The following is a 24,214-nucleotide window of genomic DNA, read 5'->3' on the forward strand; positions in this document are numbered from 1 at the left end:
GTTTTAGTTTTTCTTTTACTTCTGTCAAATATTTTGTAAACACTTCTAGTGCAAGTTTCCATCAAGACAAGTGTTGACGAGAAAAAAATAAAAGAGACAATTCTTTCACTTTTCAAAAAATTTACCTCCTTCATCGTTTCTCTTTTCTTACGAGTTCATCCATACAAATCAATCATCCTTTTTCCACCAGAAAACCCTTTCTATCATTGTTGTAAAAAAAAAATTCCTATCTACATGCATTGATTCTTGTGCTTTTATAAATACATCGAATTTCAACGAGTTTCAACCCATAACCCACGATAACCAGAGAAACATCCCAAAACATCCAATGTTTCATATTTCTTCTACACCTTCTCTTCGACTTACCTTCCTTTCTTCTGCTTGGATATTCTCCATTCGTCTGCTTTTTCAAATCGATTGAATAGAGGCACAACTTTCGTTCCCTTCTTCGACTTGGAAATCTGGTTTGGATTCGCAAATTTAAAAAATGTCGGTGCCACCTCCACCAGCCATCGTGGATGAATCGTGCTTACCGTGTGCATATACTCCTTCGTCGTCTGAATTAATTCATGGTAAATTACCCATTCCGCAGGTTTTCCGAATAACACACTACTGGGATGCATATACACTTGTGCATTCTCCACCGTCGTTCGATAACATCCTTCATGTGAGTCTCTCTTTGCTACATTCGTAAAATGTCCAGAACACAATGCACGCAAAATTAATTCCCGGTTTCGACCACATGATATTACGGGCTGGTGATAACGGTCCATTAAACTTAGTAACTGTTTACGCACATCTTCTACCCTTCGAAGCCCCCGTGCTTGAATATAATGCTCATAACACCAATTGTCAGAACACCTGTTGGTTTTCCATGCCGTATACACATTCAGTAGGGTCAAATGATCACTTTCTGGATTCGAGAATTGCGCACGGTGCTTATCCGCCTCTTGCTGCTTCTCTCTTGGTCGACTCCAGATGTTGGGAGCACTCAACATGGCTATAATCGTCAAAATCTCTTCAGAACATCCAAGTTCAACACTCGTAATCAAAACCTTTGATAATTGTGGCTCCATAGGAAAGTCCGCCATCTTCCTTCCCAATGGCGTTAACAATCCTTCGTCGTCCAGTGCCGATAATGCATATAGATTTTGTAATGCGGCAATCATCGTTTGCGCTGGCGGTGGATCCATAAAGTCAAAGTTCAGCAAATCATTGATTCCCATAGCCTTCAACATAAGGATGGTATAAGAAAGATTTTGACGTTGGATCTCAGGAATCGGACTCGGTAACATCTCATTCTGGAAGGCATTTTCTGTATACAACCGGTAGCACTTTCCTGGCCCTGTACGGCCTGCACGTCCACTTCTTTGTCTTGCTTGTGCTTGTGAAATCGGCGTAACGACCAGAGAATCCATACCTAATTTGGGATCAAAACAACTCTGCTTCACAAAACCAGGATCGACTACATAGTAAATTCCATCAATCGTCAAACTAGTTTCTGCAATATTTGTAGCAATAACTACCTTTCTTCCTCCCGGTGGAGCAGGTTCAAAAATACGACTTTGTACCTCCGAAGGGAGCGCGGAATATACTGGCAGAATTACTAAATCAGGTACAGAATCCCCCAGCATCTTTGTCCTTTCATGAAGAATTTCACAACTCGTATCAATTTCCTCTTGTCCTGTCAAAAATACTAAAATGTCACCTGGACCTTCAGTTAAATGTATTTGCATTATCGTAAGTAATGCTGCATCAAGATAGTCACTTTCTGGTTGCTTGGCATATAATACTTCAACAGGATAAGATCGTCCAGGAATTGTAAATATAGGGCATTTATGGAAATACGAGGAAAACCGTTCTGCATCTAACGTGGCAGACGTAACAATTAATTTCAAATCACTTCTCCTCGTTACTGTATGCTTCAGTAAGCCAAACAAAACGTCAGTAGATACAGTTCTTTCATGTGCTTCATCGAGAATGATAACAGAATATTTTCTTAAGAGTGGATCAACCAAGCATTCGCGCTGAAGCATACCATCTGTCATGTATTTAATTCGAGTCATCCTACTTGTCTTATCTTCGAAACGAATGGTATAACCGACTTCTTCTCCAACCCGGCATCCAACTTCTTCAGCAACGCGCTTCGCAACTGACATAGCAGCTACACGTCTTGGCTGAGTACAACCGACTATTTTTCTATTATCCGTATAACCTCCTTCGGCTAAATATTGAGTAATTTGCGTGGTTTTACCGGAACCCGTTTCACCTAACAGAACAAGGACTTGATTTTTGAAAACAGCTTCTAAAAACGCCTTTCGAAGTTTGAAGACAGGGAGATTCTCTCTCTGCTCTTTCATGCTTAAAGTCGTCTTCCTCCCGTACGATACATCTGGACCCTTTACGGATTGCTGTCGCCAATTGGGCATTTGAGTAGTCATTTGTTGAGTTGCTGAACTGCGTATCTCCTGAGCAAATTTTTTGTCTTCTGGTCGGGCCATTGTATCATTCCATACTAACGATAGATCCTGTTTTTCTAGCTCTTTTTCGCTTTGCATACGTGCTTCTTTTTGACGCATTTCTCGACGATCACTAGCTAGTACTTGTCCTTGCATTGCAGCTCGAGATAAAGACCCATCGGGTGCTTTTACAACTTTTATAGGAGAAAGCTTAAGGGAGAGTTTTGTTTGACCAGCAAGGAACCTAGGTTCTTCATCACGTAATTCAATTTCGAAATCTTCATCATCTTCTGGCTTCAATTCAGGGTTATTAAATGTAGTCAGTTCCTCTTGGAACCCAGGAATACTTGATGATGAAATTGCTCCTGAAGCAGCCAGCTGTTGCAGTTCCCAAATCTCAGGAGAAGTCAGTCTCTTTCTTCCATTATTTTTACCGACGTCGAAGAAATCAGTTGTCTGAACATTTTTTTCATCTGCGTTCAAACCAACAGAATTAGCACCGGTGCCACGATAAATAACATTGTCTTCTGTTTTGGGCTTCAAGTCCTCTCCAGTAATCTGATCAACCTCTTTCATCGAGAGACCTATTCTTTTGCTAGCTTCATCTACTCGATTAACCTTAACCAAAACAGGTTGCCCATATGCAACAACTTCAGAGGGATGCTCAACACGCCGACCACTCATCAGGTTGGATATATGGACCAAACCATCCGTTCTTTGGGAAAAGCCATCCAATGTCACAAAGGCACCAAATTCCTTTATACCAGAAACAATACCAGGGTATATTTCATTTAATTGTGGAAACCCATTAAACGCATTAGTTTTTTGACGCCGATAAGTAGAACTACTATCGCGCGAACGAGTAGGTACATACCGGTCTGCAGGATGTCTATCACCATTACGAGAAGAACGAGGGGGACTTCTCGACCTCTCTCTGTAAAAAATATCCCGAGTACTATCCGGCCTTCTTGAACGCGAAGAGCTGGACAACCGATCTAACTCATTCATGGTATCATTCATTAAATCACTGTCTTGATTAGAATTTTCGAGATTTCTATGATCGGGAATGCTTAAACCAGGAAACAACTCCCGCTTTCGATCCGCATTATCGCTTTCAGGCGTTAGATTAGGCACCGCGGTTTTGTTTTTACCAACAGAATCCTGATCACCTAGGATTTTCGCTTTCAATTTTGGATGTAATTCGCGAATTAATCTGGCGACATTTTGTAGAAAGGACTCTGCAAAATCTCCTCCTGATGCTTGAACATTTTCCTTGAATTCATCAAAAGTTTTGGATTGTTCATATAAGTTTATTACAAACTCAGATAGAGTTTTATCATCAATCCCTAATGATATTAGCAGAATTCTTGTAAAGAACCTAAGCTTTCTTTGGCAATGGCTTAAAACATACCAGTATGATTTTTTATTTCAGAGGCGACCTTTGAAACGAGGGACAAGTACTCCAATTCCTCTAAATCATCCATTTGCTCAATTAGTAATATTAAGGTAAAACTTGGAATTAATAAAACGAAGGAAAATGGTATAACATCTAGGCGTTATAAATGTGTAAATAGAGGAGTCTTCAAATGCATCAATTTCCGTACAGGCGATTCGCTTGCTGGCTCTCGTTATACTGATATAATGTAAAGTAGCGAGATTAAAGAGGCAGTCAACTCATGAATTAACATGAAGTGGATTGGAAGAAAGCATTTCGACCGTTTCATTAATGAATATTCATTCATGAGCTTAAATTTGTGTAAAATCGAATATTTTAATTATGATACATTTGGGTTGCTCTGATATTGTTACTGAAGTTCTTAAAATGTTTTTCATGCAAGGTTATTAATTTGCAAAACACGTCCTTGAATTGAATCTACCAGATCTTACTATTCTGAAATCTTTCAGAACATGCCTTAATTAGTAATAAATAGTATTGTGTATGTGTCCATTCTATGTGACACAATATTAAACAGTTGAAAGTTGAAATCAAGTGTATTATTAAAACAAACCAAAGTGTTAACCAAGTACCAAAACCAAAACCTTTAGTAAATTATAAAGTGAGTGACAACATTAATATATGAGCCAATCCATCTCTTTTCTCCGAGAAAAACTGAAGTGTACAATTTAAACTACTTAATCGGTAGAAACAATAGTAGCTTGGTTGGTAATTTCTACAGATTCAGATGAATCAGCAAGAGCCGATTCAGCATTAAAGTGAGAAACATCAGTCCATTCCACAGGTTCTCCGGAGCTAATGAACTCATCAAGTAAACCAGCACTCGCGGCAACTAATCCAAAAATGGGAGTGGATGGTCTGAGAGGCTTGGAAAGATATTCGGGGTGATATTGCACACCAACGAAGTAAGGATGATCCCGCTTCTCAATAATTTCCATACGTTCAGCCTTCTCATCTTTACCGACAAAAGTAAGACCCTTCTGCTCCAATAGTTCAACATACTTGGGGTTAACCTCATAACGATGACGATGACGCTCCAAGACTTCTTTCGAATTGTTGTGAAGCTTACGGAGTTTACTCCATTCGCTATTGGACTGAAAAATAGTAGGGCGCAAGCCTAATCGCATGGTACCACCCAACTTATCTTTATTGATTTCAGGCATGTAAACGATGACATGTTTGTCAGATTGAGGTTCAAACTCTTCAGAGGTAGCATCTAAAAAAATTGTTAGTTAAAAGAACTCAGGAAAATAAATCCCATTATCTCCCCATTTATTGCCTTTTTAACTTTAATATAGCACCTGTCTACAGTTAAAATCAATGGGAAATGATAATAACCTCTAGTAGGTGCATGTTCGCCGAATACAGCTAAAAAGGCAATAAAACAAAGGAAAATTTGGAATTTAAGTATTTGTAACTTACATTCAACTCCACAAACATGACGAGCAAATTCAATCACGGCAACTTGAAGACCGAGACAAATACCCAAATAAGGAGTGTTGTTTTCACGTGCCCATTGAGCGGCAGCAATCATTCCTTCTATACCACGGGAACCAAATCCACCGGGAACCAAAATACCGTTTGCAGAGCACACCAAGTGCCAAGCTTTGTGATAGCTAAGAGGATCAGTCTCGTTCATACTGGCCTCTAAATGGGAAGCCTCAACCCATTGTAAATCAAGCTTGCGACCACAACGCATAGCAGAGTGTTCCAAAGCCTTAATAACGGAAATGTAGGAATCCTTGAGATGTGTGTACTTGCCAACAAGAACAATGGTAACCTTCTGGAAAAGACGGTCATGACCGGAAGTTAGAAGTTTCCAAGAGTTCCACATCACTGAACCGGCGTTCACATGGTTGGAACCGATAGGAATCTGATCCAATTTAAAGCGCATCTTAAGAAAATCTAATAACTTGTTTTCGAGGAGTTGAGGAACATGATAAGTACTAGAAACATCATGAACAGCCAAAACTTGTTCAGGACCAACATGACAGAAAAGAGAAATCTTATCAATAACACTTTCCTCAAGGGGTAGCTTACAGCGACAGGCAATTAAATCAGGCATGATACCTAGACTACGAAGATCTCTAATTGCTTGTTGAGTGGGCTTCGTTTTTTGTTCACCATTAATAACGGGAACAAGAGATACGTGGATAGACACAAAATTGTCACGTCCAACACGGAATTGAAATTGACGCATAGCTTCAACAAAAGCAGCGGATTCAATATCGCCAACCGTACCACCGAGCTCGACAATACAAACATCTGGTTCTTCACCGCTTTGATCAACCGGCACACGAGCAACACGTTCAATCCATTCTTGAATTTCGTTCGTGACATGGGGAACAATTTGTACAGTTTTGCCAAGATAATCACCACGGCGTTCTTTCTCAATAACTTTTGAGTAAACCTTACCGGTGGTAATGTTATTATCATGAGTTAATGTAACGTTCAAATAACGCTCATAATTTCCCAAATCCAAATCAACTTCACCACCATCATTCAAAACAAAAACTTCTCCGTGTTCCAGTGGTGACATGGTGCCAGCATCAATGTTCATATAAGGATCGATTTTAATACTGGTAACTTTTAATCCCAAGGTTTTTAGCAGTAAACCAGTGGAAGAGGCAATCACACCTTTTCCAATACCGCTAATAACACCTCCGGATACTAGTACATATTTCATCTTGATATCCCCTTTTGTTTGCTCCAAAGTTGGTGGTACGTGGAGGAGAGAAAAAGAATGTCAGTCATGGTCCTTATGAAGGCAGGGTGAAAATTTTTTTATTATGCAAAATCCTAGCAATATTGGTATTATTTTATTCCATTTCCTTTATAAATTTAGAATTTTTTTGTTAAAAAATTAATAGCGTCGCGCATTTTCTGTAATGACAGTGCTTGGTATAAGAGTCACATCAGCATACCACCAAGAATGGTTAATGAACAGAATAAACAATATTTGCGATGTTATACTCTCTTGGGTCTAATGGAAGTTATCAACTAGGATTAGAACATGATGAAGACATATCGAAACCAGAAAAGGTGAATTTTCCTGAGCAACCAAAGAAGATTGCATGTGGAGGAAACCACACATTAATACTTGATCAACATGGTCAACTCTGGGCTTGTGGAGATAACAGGATGCTACAGTGCTGCCAGAATTTTGATAATATCACTTTAGATGGGTCCATCAACCGCTTAAAACCGATTGAATCAAGTTATATTCATGAATTTCACATTGCTAACAGAAAGTATTGGTCCATGGTAGCCGTTGGATGGGAGTATAGTGTCTTGGTGGAAAAAGACAGAAGGACTGTTTGGACATGTGGTTCTGGTCCACAGGGAGAGCTTGGTCAGGGAGAAGTTCGAGCATCGTCTCTAACAAAGATCATGATTCCTTACCTTGATCAAAATGAAATAATCATAGACATCTCTTCAAGTGTAAAACACTGGGTCTGCATCACAAACCAGGGTAACGTTTATGGCTGTGGAGATGGACGCAAGGGTCAATTAGGACCAGTCGTTTCAAAGATGACCAACAGAGTTCAGTTTTTGGCTCAGATAGAACATGCTAACAAGGTTTGTTGTGGACTTCAGTTTTCTGCATTCCTCCAGGAAACAGGCCGAGTAAGTATATTAGGAGGTGATCGTTGGAAGCTTTCTGAAGAATGCATTCGATGGCAGAATAACAATCCCAATATTTCATCCCTTATAATAGATATATCTTCAAATTGGTCTACACTGTCTTTGTTAGATTTCAATGGAAGGATATATGCATTTGGCAGAGGAGATCGTGCCCAAAAAGCACATACTGTACAGAACGATGCACTAGCAATTGCTGGTGGTAGCGAACACAATATTGTGCTAATGAAAAACATGGAAGCATATATTTATGGATGGAATGAACACGGAAATGCATTTAATGAAGATCGTCAAGACGTTTACCAAGCTAAAAACCTGGGATTACCAGGAATGGTTACCTATGTAGCAGCAGGATATGCAACGACATGGATAGTAACAGAAAACAAGTAGAAAACGCGTTGGAATGAAGAAACATTGAGGTGGCACACTAGTAAAATAAAAAAGTTAGATGAAAGTATAACTGAACAGCATGTGAAATAGAAATGAATCTCCTTATGAATGATATAACGCCTATGGTTTACCAAATTTTTTTATACCGTATTGATTTAGATATATGTACTTTTTTTTTTTTTTTTTTTTTTTTTTTTTTTTTTTTTTTTTTTAATAAAAGGGCAAAAAACCAAATCTAATTTAAATTGAAGGATGGAAAGATAGAATTAGGATAAACAGTAAATGACAATGATAACTCAAACAACGCCAAGAATGGCTTAGGCTTCTGATCCAAGAAAGCGAGCTAATGCTAGTGCAAGGAATACCACGACGACAACACCCCAATGACTTTTGAACCAGTTTCCTTCTTTACTTTTCGATGCATTCGAGTTTTCCTTCGGCGAATTGGAATTTGATTTTTGAGCAGCTGCTTCGGCATTTGCCTTTGCATTTGTGGCAGCTTGTTCCATAATGTCTCGCCGATTTTGTTCTAAAAGTTCCGGAAATACGGCAACAAACTTTGGATTATTCATCAAATTGAAGCGTTTTGTATCCTTTGCATAAGCTTTTCTTGTGGATTCAGGTGTAACAATGCCACCTGTAGTTATTTCATCAGAGGTCATAAATGAGACGAGGCCAACAAGAATCGTTGAAACCATCCATGCAGGATTCCAAGACTTTGGATGAAAGTCAGAAAATGATAGACATAAACGAGTGTTGGTTTGGAACCGGCCACTGGGTGTAATCATCCGTATTGCTGGAGGCTTAAAAGGGTATTCTGAAGGAAATATAAGGGTCCCTGGATATAAATGTTAGCGCTAATGAAAAAGAAAGCAATAATTCGAACCATGATATTGGCCACCTTCATATGGCGTATCTGGAGGACCCGTAACGATATAGTGCCATTCCAAAATGTTTTCTGGTGCTGGTCTGGCGTCAATATACTCTACAGGATTCCTTTGAAGCGCTAAATATTCTTTCATTAACTAAATTTGTTATTATAACTTCTTTCTTATGTCTTATACCCTCTTATAGGCAGCTTTCGATGCCATTTTTTCGTATATGAGTTGGTAATTGGAAGGAAGCCGCCTACAAAACTAATGCACTTATGTATACGAGTAGAAAGAATATGTTAGCAATTAGGGAAATAGCTTAAAGTAGAAGCGTTTAGGTGATCTTTTTTATTCTTTTCTTTTGTTTCGTTTCTTTTTCATTTTATTATTTTATTTCGAATGCTAATGATGGATATTAAACGCTCCTGTCCATCCAAGACCCTGCTGAAAGCCGTCGAACGGTAAGTTTTTTCTTCTCCTATAAGCCTGTTATGGACTTCGACGTTTGAAGGGTTCATATACTCCAACCTAGCATGCCTTCGCTAATAATCCATCTTATAATCACCCCAAATTTCATGAACAAGGGACTTTGTCACGTTGAAGCCATATCAAACATTACACATCTCCTTATGAAGCTTTACTTCTGGAAAATGGACATCTTTTCACCTGAGTTTCTGTTCATGAAGGGGATTGAAAGTAGCCCAAGTGTTTAGTAGCAGCTTTCTTAAAGCTGCATTCAAAAATCTAAAATAAATAGTCTTTTTAACAATTACTAGCAGATTTCTTACCAACTTGCTCCCTAATAACTTCAGCTACCTTTTCATTCACGACTTAATTATTGCTGATTTGTTTACTCAAATCGTATCGTATAAGCAATTTTATGATACTTGTATGGTACTATACGTTTAAGCATATCACTATACGAAGCGTATGACAAAATGAGCATAGTCAACAGTGATATTCTATTAGTTAGTTGTCGCTGATGTAATGACTTATATAAAGCCGACCTCATGCACCAACTTCGCCTTTCCCAACTAAGTATTTCAAACAATACCAATGAGTAATCAAGTGATTGTCAAGAATATCTCTTTGGAAGTTACCGAGAAGCAAATTTCGGATTTCTTTTCCTTCTGCGGAAAGGTTTCCAGCATCTCGACTTTCAAGGAAGGAGAGACTCAAACTGCTAAAATCCAGTTCGAACGCCCTAGTGCTACAAAGACTGCTTTACTTTTGCAAGATGCCCTTTTAGGACAGAACAAAATTCAAATCAGCAGTAGTGATGCTCCAGCTAGCGCTGGTAGCACCCATGACAAAGGTGGTGCTGGTGGAGACCAAGCTGCTAGCCAGGAAGATAAGCCTCGATCTGCAATTATTTCTGAACTTTTAGGTCGTGGCTATCATTTAAGCGATGTAACTTTGGAGAAGGGTATACAGCTAGACCAAAGTCTTGGTGTTTCGTCCAAATTCAAAGGTGTTCTTGAAAGCGCGTTGTCTAGCGTTCATTCCATGAATGAGCGCTACCATGTCACAGAGAAAGCCAATGAAGTTGATAGCAAGCTTTCTATAAGTGACACCTATAAACGCACTACTTCTCTCTTCAGTAACTACTTCAACAAGGCTTATGAAACCGCCGCCGGTACGTCAGCTGGCCAAAAGGTTCATAGCGTTTATGATTCTGGCAAAAGCCAATTGCGAGGAATTCACAGTGAAGCTCGCAAAGTTGCTGATTCCAAGGTCCATGGGGAAGATGCTACTACTGGACATACCGAAGCGCCTGCCGCTCCTGTCGCTCCTGCCCAACCCTCTGTCGACACTAAGATTTCCGAGTAAATAAAAACAAGCTTAAGGTCAAAGCTTTGCCTTTAAGTATTTCTCGGTTTTTTGGTCTTTATGTGATTGAATCGCTTCTCTATGGGTATGTGGTTTTTCATTTAGGTATACCGTGGATAAATTATTTTCAAAACTTGTTGAAAGTTTGCAAATTGATTATTTAATGATTGTTAAGTACCTGTGATTATATTGAAAGCTTATTTAATAATATACTCTATGTTCTGTTAGGACAAAGATTTATGTTGAATGTTACGATAAATTAGTGGTTAGTCTAAATATAACTTTGAAAATGTGATAACGCTATTACAGAATTTTTTGTGTTATAAGTGAATTATATTGGTTTTTCAATAAATCAACGATAGCAAAGCTTCTCAGCGACTAGAAAAGTAAACCCTTAAAGTCATCATTTATAAACTCGTCAATAATTAGTAAATTGTTGTTATTTACATTTCATAGCATGAAGTACATGAGGTTCACAATTCTTTGTTGTAGAAAACAAAGCTGCCAGGATTCCGGTTCGTAAATATATGCTGTTTATCTTCGCCAGTAGAAACATATCCATGAAGCATTTACATCAACTTCAGTAACATAGCAGCCATTGGAACATCCTTCGATTACTGTGCAATTATTCAAGCTATTATATCCAACCTATTTACCGCTTCTTTTACATAATTCTACTCTTTCCAAATATTTCACGTTGAAAAGTACATCATCAGCAATTTTAAGACTTACTTATTAGAGGTTCAATGCCTTAAATAGAAGTCGTTAGTCTAATAATCAACGTTCAAATCAATCAGTTTTCTGAGAAAACAAATTCAGCAAATATTCAAGAATAAGGAAAACGGCCCAATAGATATAGTAGCCGAGCGTTCGTTTGTTCACCTGATACTGCCGATATTCATCAAATATTCTCTCACAAAACGGTGCAAGAGTTTTTTATCTATTTTTTGTAAATTCTAGAGTCTTTCAAAAGTAGGTTCTTTCAATCATTAAGCTTCCGATTGAGTCGTAATTATTGAAGGCATCCACTTGATAGTCTCAAAAATAAAAAAAAAAAAACCAGGTTTTACGCTCAAAAATATACTCAACAAAAAGGAAATCATTAAAGTAGATATTAAAAGCATATAAAACGAAGTACGGCCAAATATAACTTCGTACAATATGAAATCATCAGTCAAACACAAAAATCCATATTGCAATCTTTGAATGAATAGAAAATATTAAGAATTATTTCTCTACCTTTGGCGAAGGATTGACAACAGTGAATCCACCGGTACGGACAACTTCTGTTCCGCTCGCCATTTCTGGTGCATCTCTACTTTCTTGATTTTCTTCATCAGGTGGAATAGTTTCAGGAATAGCGGGATTGTTGGATCTGTTTTCTTCTTTAACTTCTGCCTTTACGGGTGATTTTGTCGTCTTTTTTCGTTTAGGCTCTTTTTTCGCCTTTGCTTCAGCAGCGCCGTCAAAATATTTTTTCTTGTCTTCATCATTCAAAGCATTCCAAGAATCGTCAAGCATCTTTTTTAATCCTGTTCCCTTCAGTGTACTACCTTCTTCTTTTAATTTCGCTTTCTCCTGAGAGGAAAAATACATAAAAGCCATATAATGTGTGATTTTTGGAGTCGCAGGATTGGGTTTTTGATCTGCGTTTTGGGCATCTGCATTAGTTTCTGAAGCTTCTGTCTGCGTGCTATCTCTCAAATCTGCATCAAGTGAAGCAGCGTCTTTCTCAGTGTTTGTGTCAGCTCCAATGTTGGTTGCTTCCTCTAAATTTCCATCAACGTTTCCTTGGTCTTCTTGGGTTTTAACAACATTTTTTGAACTTTTAGAAGTGTCTGACTTAGTAGAAGGTGACTTTCGTTTTTTGTTTTGTGGTTGAGTTCCTTTTGTCGATATTTTGATTTTAATTCCTTCAGGAGGAGGCTACAACAGTTAGTAAAATTGGTTTTTAAAAAAATATTTAATACCGGCGGAGATTGTCGAGACTGTTGCCCAAGTTGTTCGGCCTTTTCTTGAGATTGTTTTTCCAACTGTTCCATTAAAAAAGCTCGCTCTAATCTTGCTCGTCGCACCGTTCGTCTAATATAATCATATTTTTTTAATAGATGCTCATTCCCTGTTTGTACTTGTACTATCCTAGCCTTGAGATCCTTGCATTTTTGTCTGTACTTAACCTCTAAAATTCGTCAAAAATACCGCCTCTATATTCCCATACGTCTCTTCTTACCTTCAGACTTCGATACGGCTGTTGTATAGGGACTATTCGCGCTCATTAATCCTCAATTCTTGTTTTCCATATACAGAGGGTAAGTCGCTGGCAACCTTAGCTGAGACTGACCATTGCCTTTGCCTTTGATAGATTACACACACAAAAGGTGGGTAAAAGAATTGAAATACAATATGTTTAAATGTTAGAAATATAATAATAGTTCAGTGGATAATTGAATTAAATTGCAGTTTGAGAATGTTCTAACTTGATGCTTAAAACATTGAAAATCTATACACGTTATATATATTATGAAACCATATTAGCAAAAGTTGATTATTCCCATACGTATGGGTACGTTGAAGCAAATCTAATATATAAATATTGTAAACAGGAGTCCCAACTCTGAGGACGAAGACTGCTCACGAGTAAACATTAGAGCATCATGAGTTTATATGTAAAATAAATTAAGTAAACGGTATACGATAAAAAGGTCTTTACCCTTCAACGAACTTCATAGCTTCATCCTTGGAAATTGTTTCGACTGTTGATACCTTATGATTGAACATAACACCATAAAACGTATCAGCAGCTTTCACCATTTCAGGTCGAAATGTTGTGCATATGAATTGGCTTGTTCTGGACATTCCCTTTACCATTGCCGCCAAAGCAGACCGATATTGAGCATCTAAATTTGCATCACATTCGTCGAGAATGTTAAAAGGGGCAGGATCACATCGCTGAATCGCAAAAATTAAAGCTAAAGCACATAATGATTTTTGACCTCCACTAAGCTGATGAATGCTTAACTGCTCATCATCCTTACTATTAAAGGATACACGGATACCAACACCTGTGTAATTATCAATTGAACTTCTCTGAGCTGCTTGGCTGTCAATGTCCATTGAGTTTTCTTGTTCAAGGCTCTGACTAAGTTCGCTTCGTTTGCTCATAACTAATTCACCTCGTCCAGCAGGAACAAGCTTTTCAAATATTTCCGAGAAATTCTTTGCTACCTGTTTGAAAGTGCGTTCTATAGCTTCATCTTTACGCTGATCCAACACCATTGTAAGCTCATTAATGGAATCTTGAGACCTTCTTAATTCTTCTCTTCTGGAAATCAAAGAATCACGCTGCTTTGTAAAGTTGTTGTATTGCTCGTATGCCTTCTTATTAACGCTTCCATATTCTTTCAAAGCGTCATTGATCTTGTGCAATTTTTTGACTATAGCGTTTGAACTAGTTGAAACGTATTTAACGAAAGCTTCTTCGGGCAAAACACCAAGGGACTTAATATTTTCGTTACATTCCTTCTTACGAGCAAGCAACAGACTTCTTTTGGCAGCATTTCTTTCGCTGACTTTCGATTCGTGTTCAATTTTTGCTGCTGCCTCATGCTGTAATTCTTCGAGTGTTTCTTGTCCCTTCTCCTTGGTTTGTAAATCATCAGCAAGCTTTTGAATTTGACTATCAAGTTTTTGGGATGCATCTTCAAGTTTATGAAGTTTTGCCTCGTGTTTCTCAATGGTTTTCTTGATGTTGGAAAGTTCGGATTCATCGACAATATTATCCATACCGAGTTGCATCTTTAGAGGATCACGTCTCAAATAAAGATTCGTATTTAACTGATATTCCAGATTAACCTTTTGAGATTCGATTTCGACCAACTTTGCATTCAAATCGTTATAGTCAACTGACAATTGTTCGATTTGTGTTTCCAAATGTTTAAGTCTTTTCGCATCTCTGGGATCCATCTCCACCATTTCTGATTGAAGTTCTTCTTCAAAGTCTTTCACTTGTTGTTCCGAAGTTTGGAGTTCTAGTTTGGCCAAATGCAAATCTTGAACCTTTCTACGATGAGAGCCTTGAACCTCTACTTCTTCCTGTGTTATAGAGACTTGCTCCATATTTAGCGGAGCATGATCACGCTCTAACTGTTTAAGCTCAAGCTCTGCATTCTGCAACTCATTTAAGCAATTTGTTATTTGCTGATCGACAGAATCGATTTGAATAGCAAGTTTATCGAGATTCATTTGAGTTTCAGTAAATCGTTTCTGGTACTTTTTAACATTCTTGAGGGCATCTAAACGAGAATTCTTGTAATCACGATAACCACCAGTTAAGGCACCCTTCTTGTCAGAACGGTCACCGCTTAAAGTAATACCGTTGAGTTGATGTGATCTAGCATATTGTGATGCAACCTCGATAGAAGGGCATACAATAGTTTTAGAGAAAACTTGTTGAAATGCAGGTTGATATTTCGTATCATATTCAAGAAAATTCAGCAAAGGTAATGCATCACTGGCGTCAGGATAACCTACTGGCTTTGGATGAAGCCTGTTTAAGGGCATAAACGTGACTCTTCCAGCATTCTCTTTATACATTACCTGTAAAATTTGATCGGCCGTCAAGTCGGAATCTACGACGACATGAAACAAACTATTTCCAGCAGTCGCTTCCACTGCGGTTTTAAACCGATTATCAACAGTGAAAAGGTCGCACAAGGGACCATAACAGCCGGTAAGTTTTAAGCGTTCTGAAATGCATTTAACAGATTTTAAGCCATTACTTGTGTTTCTATCCATGGTGGTACTCATGTTCTTTTCAGATTGTGAAAGATCATCCTTGATACTTTCACTCATGGATTTTAGCTTAGCCTCTTCTCTCCAAAGTTCTTTTCGTTTATCAATAAGGTTCTCTTTCTTTTCATTGATTGAAGAAACCTTAGCCATTGCTCCAGCAGTAAGTTCACCTCTAGACGAAAGTGCTGAATGAATTTCTTGTTTACGAGCGGCTTTCGCATTTAATGTCTCAGAAAGATTCTCTATTTCGGTATTTAAGTCTAGAATCCGTTTATTCTGAATTTTAATGCTTGAAGAAATCTCTTTAATTTGATCTTTAATCCAAACGTCACGCTCTTCTCTGGTAGCAAATTGGGATATTCTTGATTGTTTGTCTAGAATGGTTCTTCTCTGATTTTGTAAAGACAGTATCTGCTGATTTAAGAGATCAACTTGGGAAACGACATCATTATACTGAGGAATAATGTTTGTCAATTCCGATTCTTTACCATGGACTTCAGATTCCAAGGACTGAAGCATTTCGACTTTTGACGTTTCATCCTCTTTGGAAAATTCAATCTGACGTAGCAATTGTTGGAGTTGCAAATCCACAGCTGCCTTAGACTTGATAAGATTCGTGTAATCTTCTTCGTTTTGTTGCTTTTCAAGACGAAGTAAGTTGACAGAATTCCGTAGTTCAGTAATTTCACCCTTAACCTGTTCAATACGCGTCTCCCTCTCAATAAAAGCCCCAGAATCTAACTCATTTCTTTGAAGTGTACTTGTGCGGTCTTGTTCTAGGGCATCCAAGACGGTATTGATTTCATCATGTTCACGTGAATAAATTGCATATTCCAAACACCTTCGTTCATTATCTTTCTTATGATAAGCAGCAAGTTCATTTTTTTCTTCCTCAAGTTCACGCAGTCTTTCTTCAATATACTCCAATAATTCATCAATTTTCTCAGACTTGAGCACCGTTTCTGACATAATCTTGTTGGATTCGGAGCGTCTATTTTCGTAAATTTGAGTCCCTGCAACTTCCTTTAGGAGTTCCAAACGCTCAGAATCTTTCGCATTTGTAAGAGACGTTACTCGGCCTTGGGGGACAATATAATATGGGTTTGAACGTGAAAATCCTGCAGACTCTAAAAGATTTATTACTTCGCTTTTGTTCACCGTTTTCCTATCCAAAGAGTATTCATCTTTCTTAAGACCAATGGTTCGACGTAAAACAACTTCACTTTTTCCTGTAGGAAAGCGATTATCTGAGTTTTCAAAAGTAACTTCAACATAGGCACTCATAACAGTTGAACCAGGACCCTCATGCAAGAGGGCTTGCCTTTCTTCGCGTGATAAATGGGTGTAATCATCGCCTAGAACAAAGCGAATAGCAGCAAAAAAGTTACTTTTCCCTGAACCATTCCTTCCAACAATCACATTGTGATGAGGACTAATCGGCTCTATAACGGTATAATCTTTGTAAGACTTGAATCCTTGAATAATAAGCTTAAAATTCGTTAGTTACAATCAATCCGTTTCAAAACTAACCTTTTTAATATGCATAGATTCTGTTGTTGGCTTTGGACAAATGAAGCAGACCGACGCGCGTCGCGCGTATACCAACAAGTAGCAACCAAACAACAAGGGTCACTAACGTCGTTCAATCTGCTTTCTTTTATTCTAAATTTAAAAAATTACTTTGAAATAAAATAATGAAGGACAATTTTGTTGACAATCTTCACAAGGGACAATTATAAACTGTATAAAACATAGAGTAAACTGCAACTAATCGAATTTCATTGAACGCAGCATCCGTGACTCATTTTTCGATTCCATTAGATTATAAATTTATAAGTTGTACAACTTCCTGCGCGTAACTAAAAGCAGAGTCAAATACATAAAAAGTAAACACTTGATTGTTAGATAAATTAACTTTCGCTTAATATTATACTCCGCTAATTTATTACTTTACCCTACCTTATCCCATTTAGAGCATTTCATGTTTTCGACAGCAAATTTGTGTAAAATTCTAATACCCTTCTTAATACCCGTATTCTTCTGGTGATTAACTGGAAAAAAATGCTAGAAAAAGGAGAAGAACCCTACCAAGAAGCTGCAAACGGTGAAGAGCATTACGAGGAATTCAGTGAGGATTCGGAGAACGCACAGTATGAAAATCTCGACGAAATTGACTGGGTATTAGCTTCCTCTGGTATGTATGCTTCAGTCAACCTTGACTCGTAGCTTGCTTTGTCGTTGCCAGAGAGTACTTACTAATTCATAGACTATGCTTCTTCAAACGCTGCTGGTTCTGCTTCAGCTGGGGTACAAGCAACAGCACAACCAAATAGTAAAGTAAAAGTAGCGAAGGGACAGGATCGCGTTTCAACGCTGAGCCGTTATATGGATAATATGGATGTAAAAGACCATTTCGATGGAAGTGGTAAGTTCAGCAGCGTTTAGAATGAGTTTGAGAACAGTTTTTACTAACACCAAAAAAAGAAAAAGCCAACACAAAGGACAAAAGCGACAGAGCTACATCTGAACAAGTCCTGGATCCTCGAACTCGAATCATTCTGTTAAAATTGATTAATAATGGAACCATTTCGGAAATGAATGGCTGTATCAGTACCGGTAAAGAGGCAAATGTTTATCATGCTGTAAACGAGGAAGGGAAACACCTCGCTGTCAAAATCTTCAAAACCTCAATTCTTGTATTCAAAGACAGAGACCGTTATGTATCTGGTGAGTTTCGTTTTCGCCATGGCTACAATAAGAGAAATCCAAGAAAAATGGTGAGAGTTTGGGCGGAAAAAGAAATCAGAAACTTGAAGCGAGTGTATTCGGCGGGTATTCCTTCTCCCGAACCTCTTTTATTAAAGCATCATGTTTTGGTAATGTCCTTTCTAGGTGACAAGAAGGGTTGGCCTTATCCTAAATTAAAGGATGTGGATGTCACAGCCGCGGAGGCTACAAAGCTCTATGGTATGGTTGCGAGATACATGCGTACAATGTATCAAGTTTGCCATCTTGTCCATGCCGATTTGTCAGAGTACAATATGCTTTATCACAAAGGAAAAATATATTTGATTGACGTTTCTCAATCTGTTGAGCACGATCACCCTGGAAGTTTTGAATTTTTGCGGATGGATATTTTAAACGTTACCTCATTTTTCAAGCGTTTCGACGCAGATTGCTTGTCCTTGCCAAGTCTATTCAAGTTTGTCACAGAAAATGGCAGCGTTGAGAAACAAGATATGAAAAACCGTTTGGAAGAGCTTAGGGAAGGAGATCCCGATTCCGATGATGATCACGAAGAAGAATTTCTGAAAACATACGTACCACGGACCTTAGAAGAAGTTTACGATGTTGATCGTGATACTCAATTGGTAGAGGAGGGACGTGGAGAAAGTTTAGTATATAGACACTTATTGAATACAGGTATAAAGGAAAGCAATGAAAAGGATGCGAATACTTCCCATCCTAACAATGACCCAACTTCCGCCTCAGAAAGCGAAGCCTCAGATGCATCTGATTCAGATGATGAAAACAATATCAATTCTTTTGAAGGAGATAAATATGTCAGGAGAGATAACGGTGGTCATGAAAAAGAAAGTGCGGAGGAAAAACGCACTCGCAAACAGAAAGTAAAAGGAGAAAAAGCGGAGAAAAGGAAAACGAAAATATCAAAGTATGAGAAAAAGCGTAAAGTAAAACAGGGAGGTCGCAAAAAATAAGCTTGATTTTATTTTGTTTCTTCCGGTTTATTTTTGGATAGTGGGTAAAGGATTTAATAATACATTGGTATTTATTTTTGGATACTAAAATTTTTTTTTTAAAAAAAAATCATTAATGATTGTAACTTATCTGTATATAGCATTGACATAAAAAGGAGTCTAAAATGAAAAATCGTAGAAGGCATCGCTATCGTTTCTCGTTTCGCTATTTCCTCAATGGTTGTTGCTGGTTTTGTCTTTTTTTACCTTTTTGTCGGCAGGTATTTTTACATTTGGCAGCTCAGTATACTGATGCTCTATTATTTCGAAATGTAGAGGTGGGTCTGTAACTGCATTCCATAATGTTTGGGGCAAGTAATCACCGTACTGTGTGCAAAAATCGATGCGTGATTTAGTTTCAGTCTGCTGCTCTTGTTCTAGTTTATACACAAGATTATCGACTACAGAGCGTACCCGTTTTTCGTAAGCTTGCCGCCTATGTATTTCTTGAAGAAGAAGATGATATGCTTTAGCAAAATGGTTATAGTGCCTTTCTAGTTGAATCAATTCTTGAGCTAGCTGGGGTATTTCCAAACCAGTGTGAGCACTCATAAGTTCATGTGCTGCTTCATGACGCCGATTAGTTAGCTGGTTTTTGTTTAATTCTTCTGCAAGCTCCTCAAGTCTTTTCGCACTAGCATCCACTGTGCGCTGATATTCCAAAACAGTCAAATGGTAAGCCTTCGTTTCTTCAAGGCCAGTTCGAAGATCTTCCAGCACGGCAGGAACATGATTTGAATCGTTTCGTAAAATCTCAGTCAATTCTTTTTTTTCAACATCAGAAAGGCCAACATATATTGTCAAAGCTTCAGAACACTGGTCGAAATGTTGTGCTACCTGAAGAAGCAAATCAGCCAAAGATTCGGCTAAATCATTATTTACTGGAGGTAAAAAGTCCAAAGGAATGGATCCAAGGCGAACATGGTATTGTTCACATATGTCTTCTTCCAACAATCCAGAGAGCTTTTCATACGCATTCCATACACCATCTGTGACTCCCCGAAGCCTTGTCTTCAAATCTTCCAGAGAAGTGTCATCGACAAACGAATAGAGATTAGGATATTCACTTCCTAAAGCTGGATCTAAAACACATTCTCGAAGTCTTTTCAAGGACTTTTCTAAACGATCATGGAGATCGTTCAATTGCCCAAATGTTGGATGATTCTGTACGAGATTTAAAAGTTGCTTTATCAAAGAAGTAGAAGAGTCGAGTCTGGCGCACTGCGAGGCTGTTAATTTTGCTAATTCACTTAGTTGTTGATGCTGCTTAGCAGAGATCTTCAGGCAGTTTTTCGCAGCTTCATTGTATTCATAGGCATCACCACAAAGTTGACGAGCTTCCGTAAGGGCCTCTTTAGCTTGCTCGGTCCATTGCTTCAACAAGTCCATCACCGCACTTAAGCGGCTTTTTGTATACTTCCTTCTAAGAATTCACTCAATTGTCTGTTTAAACGAAAATAATGATATATGGAATCTTATATAGGAATACTTATTGTTTATGAGCTCGCTTTTGGTCAAATACAATAAATTGAAGCACAATGTTTGAGAGTGTGGAATTGGAAGAAAGAATCCATTGTATTATTTATATTACGATGACGAATATAAAAGTAGTTTTACGAAAAAAGACAGTATATTTTGCAAATAATAGTTTTTTCATTTTATTACCAAACTAATCTAAAGAAGAGAAAATTATAGAGGGAAATACAAAGCATTTAATGCCTTCTTGATGCTTGAGAAATCCCAACCAACTTGAAGGTTAAAAAAGGTAGAAAAAGGCCATTATTAGTTGGTAAATTAGCCAAAGGAATTCTATACACAAAAACCTTTTTAGCACATGGCATAAGAGCTCACTTACCAAACTCGACAATCTGAAGTGGCGGAATAGAAGGTAAGATGGGCTTTAAGGAATAAAAGGAATCCCAGATGGTGTTTTTCTCCGATAATCTTTATATTCTTCACCAAAAAATTTGACCAAGTACATCTCTTCTCCAGTAATTCGCTTGCTAAAGAAATCCCAAAGGACGGCACCGAAAGCTACCAAGGAAAAGAAATTCTTCAAAAGGAGTTGCGTTCCTATTGCCCAAACGAAAAATCCAACATATGAAGGATGGCGAACATAATGATAAACACCAGACTTAACAAGACTATGCTCCTGTCTTTTTTCACTAGCAATGTGATGAGAGAATGATTTACCAGCGTGTACCATAGCGTATGATCGAAGTAATTGTCCCGAAGTAACCAATATAATTGCTAAACTTGTGTATACCCAAGGAATCCACGACAGGGCGCACGAAGGCAAATGAAGCCAAGACAAGATTTTTGAAATACTCGACCCATTAGTAAAGTAGTATTCTAATACACCAATGGACATAGCAATCCAATATGCTGCCCCATTGTTTAAAACAAAAGAATCCCAAGACAACTGAGGGCCCTGAAACTGAGCTGTAATATAGAATTCTAGTTCATGAAAGATTCCCAACACTGCAACAAAAGCACTGACTCTTGATTTCGTCAGTATACTCAAAATGCACCCAGATCCAATGACCAGTCCTAAAAGGGAACTTGTAGCACTTATTAAGGCTACTTGATCTGATGTATGAATGTTTGGCATTTATTTAAAAAGAAGTATCAAAAAAAATCCAGTCACGCTCGGTCAAAAAGTATAATGCTCAAAAAAATCCTGCTTAAATAGAAAAGATTCACAGTACGTATTGTAAGTTAAAATCAATCTATGTTAGAAGGTTAAAATCGAACGAAACTTCAAAGGAAAAGCCAAATTCAAATTTAGTACGTTTTTACAGATTTGGAGGGGTGTGCATCATTAATTATTTCTTTCTGGTTTGATCGTCCATTACAGACAATGGACAAAGAACTTCATTATCCTATGCCAACATATGATTTGGAAAAAGATAGTCGGATTGGAATAAATAACAAAACCAAGATACTCATAAGAAAGGTGCTAAGAGTCTAGTAGCTCATACAAGTCTGCTACGTCCACCAAGAACAAGAAATGTAGAGCATATTATTTGAAATAAAGTTGTATATAAGTCTGTTAATTAAGTCTGGAAATTTTTAAAGATCATAAGGAAACAAAACGATAAATGGGCGTATTTCTCTATAGGTAGGTAGAAGAATTAAAAAGAACAAGGTAAAACAAGATTTCCTTTAAGTCCAATTGCCTGTTATCACGCCTTTCATTTATTATTGTATTCTTCTGGTCTTCATCTTGCTTTTCTATTTTTTATCATATCATAACTTCAAAAAAAAGAACATGAACAAAATGACGACTAGTTGACTGAACGAACTGCGTGATCAAAAGCCTTGGCAACATGGTCAACATTGGAACTGTTGAGACCAGCCATAGAAATACGACCATTGGCACTGAAGTAAAGGTGATACTTTTCTTGACAGAATTGGACTTGAGCAGGGGTCAACCCAGTAAAGGAAAACATTCCGATTTGATCAGTTATGTGATCCCAAGTACCAGGAGTCTTCAAAGCTACGAGAGAATCACGTAAATGAGAACGCATTTCATTAATACGCGAAGACATAGTTCGTAAGTCTTCCTTCCATTGTTCGAAAAGTTCGGGGTTTCCTAAAATTGCAGCGGCGATACGGGCACCATAAGCAGGAGGATTCGAAATAGTGTTGCGTTGAATGAGACAAAGCACAGACTGCATTTTGCGTTTTACGGTGCTATTTTTAGCGACGTAGTGAAGGCAACCAGTACGCTCACCATACAAACCCATGTTCTTGGCGAAAGATTGACAGACAAAGAAATCTTTATTGGATTTGGCAAACTCATTCAAGGCCCAAGAATCACGGTCCAAATCACCACTAGCAAATCCTTGGTAAGCAATGTCAAACACAACCAAGTGCTTACGGGCAAGAAGAGCCTCAAACATAGATTTCCACTGTTCCCTAGTGGGGTCAATTCCCGTAGGATTATGAGCACAAGCATGAAGTAAAAAAATGCTGCCTTCAGGAGCAGATTTCATTACATCCATAGTTCCTTCGAAATCAAATCTTCGGTTTTTTGCATCCCAATAAGGATAAGTCTCAACCTTTACATTGACACTTTCCCAGAGAGTGCGATGAACGGGCCAAGTTGGGTTCGAAATGTAAACGGCAGCTCCATTCTTTTGCGCATATTGTTCAGCTATAAATCTAGCAGCCGAAAAATTAGCTCCAGTACCAGACACAGATTGGATGGAACAAATGCGGTCTTCCTTCAATAAGTGGTCGTTGGGCTTGAACAGGATTTCAGCAGCAGCCTTTGTAAACTGACCAAAACCAGCAATAGGCATGTATTCGTGATTGTAGTTGGGGTCTTTTTCAACAATTTCAGAAGCCTTCTTAACAACAGGCAAAATCCATGGCTTTCCGTTATTGTCACGGTAAGCACCAATACTCATGTTCACCTTTGAAGGGTCTTCATCTTGGTTGTATAAAGCGTTTAATTTGAAAATGGCATCAGGCTGAGCTTCAATCAATTCATCAAATCCAAAATCTGACATTTTACTTATTTCGCGCTGGTAAATTTCAGGTTCAGAACTTGGCTTCCGCTACCGAATAAAGTCTGTTTCCATCTTGATTTCCCTGATATTAAATCACCTCGTTTGGATAATCATTATCTAACTGTCACAGTGTCACAGGATGAATCTCACTTGTTATGAGAATAAGTATTCAATGGAAAAATGTGTAATAACCATTCAGTAAATTGTATGTTTTACTTTCAATTAGATGCTTTGGTACTACTTAGATTGAATAGCAATAGCTTCCAAGGATCTGATTCACTTAACAAAGTTGTAAGGACAATTTATTTAGCTAGATCAGTCAAATCTCCCAATCTGAATATTTGCCAGGTAATTATCGCATTTGTATAACTTGTAACAAAGTCTTTGTCTAAATATTTACTTTGCCTTCTTTCGACTCTTGTTTAAACAGTTTCTTTGTTTATTCATTACATTCATGAATCCTTATTGTTATACAATAATAATAACACAACATTAGTAA

General features: G+C 37.9%; 11 protein-coding genes across 11 annotated transcripts; 3 read left to right on the plus strand and 8 right to left on the minus strand.

The window, feature by feature from the left end:
- Nucleotides 1–362: 362 nt before the first annotated feature.
- Nucleotides 363–3,943, minus strand: prp22 (ATP-dependent RNA helicase Prp22; the record flags this gene model as incomplete). The annotated part of the gene is made up of 2 exons (XM_056180640.1): nt 363–3,805; nt 3,871–3,943. The coding sequence occupies 2 exons, from the start codon at nt 3,941–3,943 to the stop codon at nt 363–365; spliced, it is 3,516 nt and encodes a 1,171-aa protein (XP_056036556.1).
- Nucleotides 3,944–4,592: 649 nt separating this feature from the next.
- cts1 (CTP synthase Cts1) lies at nt 4,593–6,601 on the minus strand (the record flags this gene model as incomplete). The annotated part of the gene is made up of 2 exons (XM_056180641.1): nt 4,593–5,131; nt 5,338–6,601. 2 exons carry the CDS (start codon nt 6,599–6,601, stop codon nt 4,593–4,595), a joined length of 1,803 nt encoding a protein of 600 aa, XP_056036564.1.
- Nucleotides 6,602–6,879: 278 nt separating this feature from the next.
- ats1 (RCC domain protein Ats1) lies at nt 6,880–7,947 on the plus strand (the record flags this gene model as incomplete). Its single annotated transcript, XM_056180642.1, has 1 exon — nt 6,880–7,947. One exon carries the CDS (start codon nt 6,880–6,882, stop codon nt 7,945–7,947), a length of 1,068 nt encoding a protein of 355 aa, XP_056036565.1.
- A 317-nt stretch (nt 7,948–8,264) lies between these two features.
- Nucleotides 8,265–9,038, minus strand: ubc6 (ubiquitin conjugating enzyme E2 Ubc6; the record flags this gene model as incomplete). The annotated part of the gene is made up of 3 exons (XM_056180643.1): nt 8,265–8,785; nt 8,834–8,972; nt 9,012–9,038. The coding sequence occupies 3 exons, from the start codon at nt 9,036–9,038 to the stop codon at nt 8,265–8,267; spliced, it is 687 nt and encodes a 228-aa protein (XP_056036720.1).
- Nucleotides 9,039–9,875: 837 nt separating this feature from the next.
- vip1 (RNA-binding protein Vip1) lies at nt 9,876–10,649 on the plus strand (the record flags this gene model as incomplete). The annotated part of the gene is made up of 1 exon (XM_056180644.1): nt 9,876–10,649. One exon carries the CDS (start codon nt 9,876–9,878, stop codon nt 10,647–10,649), a length of 774 nt encoding a protein of 257 aa, XP_056036719.1.
- Nucleotides 10,650–11,876: 1,227 nt separating this feature from the next.
- nht1 (Ino80 complex HMG box subunit Nht1) lies at nt 11,877–12,925 on the minus strand (the record flags this gene model as incomplete). Its single annotated transcript, XM_056180645.1, has 3 exons — nt 11,877–12,575; nt 12,620–12,828; nt 12,880–12,925. The coding sequence occupies 3 exons, from the start codon at nt 12,923–12,925 to the stop codon at nt 11,877–11,879; spliced, it is 954 nt and encodes a 317-aa protein (XP_056036722.1).
- Nucleotides 12,926–13,355: 430 nt separating this feature from the next.
- On the minus strand, nt 13,356–16,985 carry psm3 (mitotic/meiotic cohesin complex ATPase subunit Psm3/Smc3; the record flags this gene model as incomplete). Its single annotated transcript, XM_056180646.1, has 2 exons — nt 13,356–16,928; nt 16,971–16,985. 2 exons carry the CDS (start codon nt 16,983–16,985, stop codon nt 13,356–13,358), a joined length of 3,588 nt encoding a protein of 1,195 aa, XP_056036721.1.
- Nucleotides 16,986–17,501: 516 nt separating this feature from the next.
- On the plus strand, nt 17,502–19,159 carry rio1 (protein kinase, RIO family Rio1; the record flags this gene model as incomplete). The annotated part of the gene is made up of 3 exons (XM_056180647.1): nt 17,502–17,634; nt 17,707–17,865; nt 17,925–19,159. The coding sequence occupies 3 exons, from the start codon at nt 17,502–17,504 to the stop codon at nt 19,157–19,159; spliced, it is 1,527 nt and encodes a 508-aa protein (XP_056036716.1).
- Nucleotides 19,160–19,372: 213 nt separating this feature from the next.
- atg17 (autophagy associated protein kinase activator Atg17) lies at nt 19,373–20,587 on the minus strand (the record flags this gene model as incomplete). The annotated part of the gene is made up of 1 exon (XM_056180648.1): nt 19,373–20,587. One exon carries the CDS (start codon nt 20,585–20,587, stop codon nt 19,373–19,375), a length of 1,215 nt encoding a protein of 404 aa, XP_056036715.1.
- Nucleotides 20,588–21,098: 511 nt separating this feature from the next.
- mam4 (protein-S isoprenylcysteine O-methyltransferase Mam4) lies at nt 21,099–21,809 on the minus strand (the record flags this gene model as incomplete). The annotated part of the gene is made up of 1 exon (XM_056180649.1): nt 21,099–21,809. The coding sequence occupies one exon, from the start codon at nt 21,807–21,809 to the stop codon at nt 21,099–21,101; it is 711 nt and encodes a 236-aa protein (XP_056036718.1).
- A 676-nt stretch (nt 21,810–22,485) lies between these two features.
- On the minus strand, nt 22,486–23,715 carry caa1 (cytoplasmic aspartate aminotransferase Caa1; the record flags this gene model as incomplete). The annotated part of the gene is made up of 1 exon (XM_056180650.1): nt 22,486–23,715. One exon carries the CDS (start codon nt 23,713–23,715, stop codon nt 22,486–22,488), a length of 1,230 nt encoding a protein of 409 aa, XP_056036717.1.
- Between the last annotated feature and the right edge of the window lie 499 nt (nt 23,716–24,214).

Source organism: Schizosaccharomyces osmophilus, chromosome 1 (assembly GCF_027921745.1).
Source record: "Schizosaccharomyces osmophilus chromosome 1, complete sequence".
Classification (NCBI taxonomy): domain Eukaryota; kingdom Fungi; phylum Ascomycota; class Schizosaccharomycetes; order Schizosaccharomycetales; family Schizosaccharomycetaceae; genus Schizosaccharomyces; species Schizosaccharomyces osmophilus.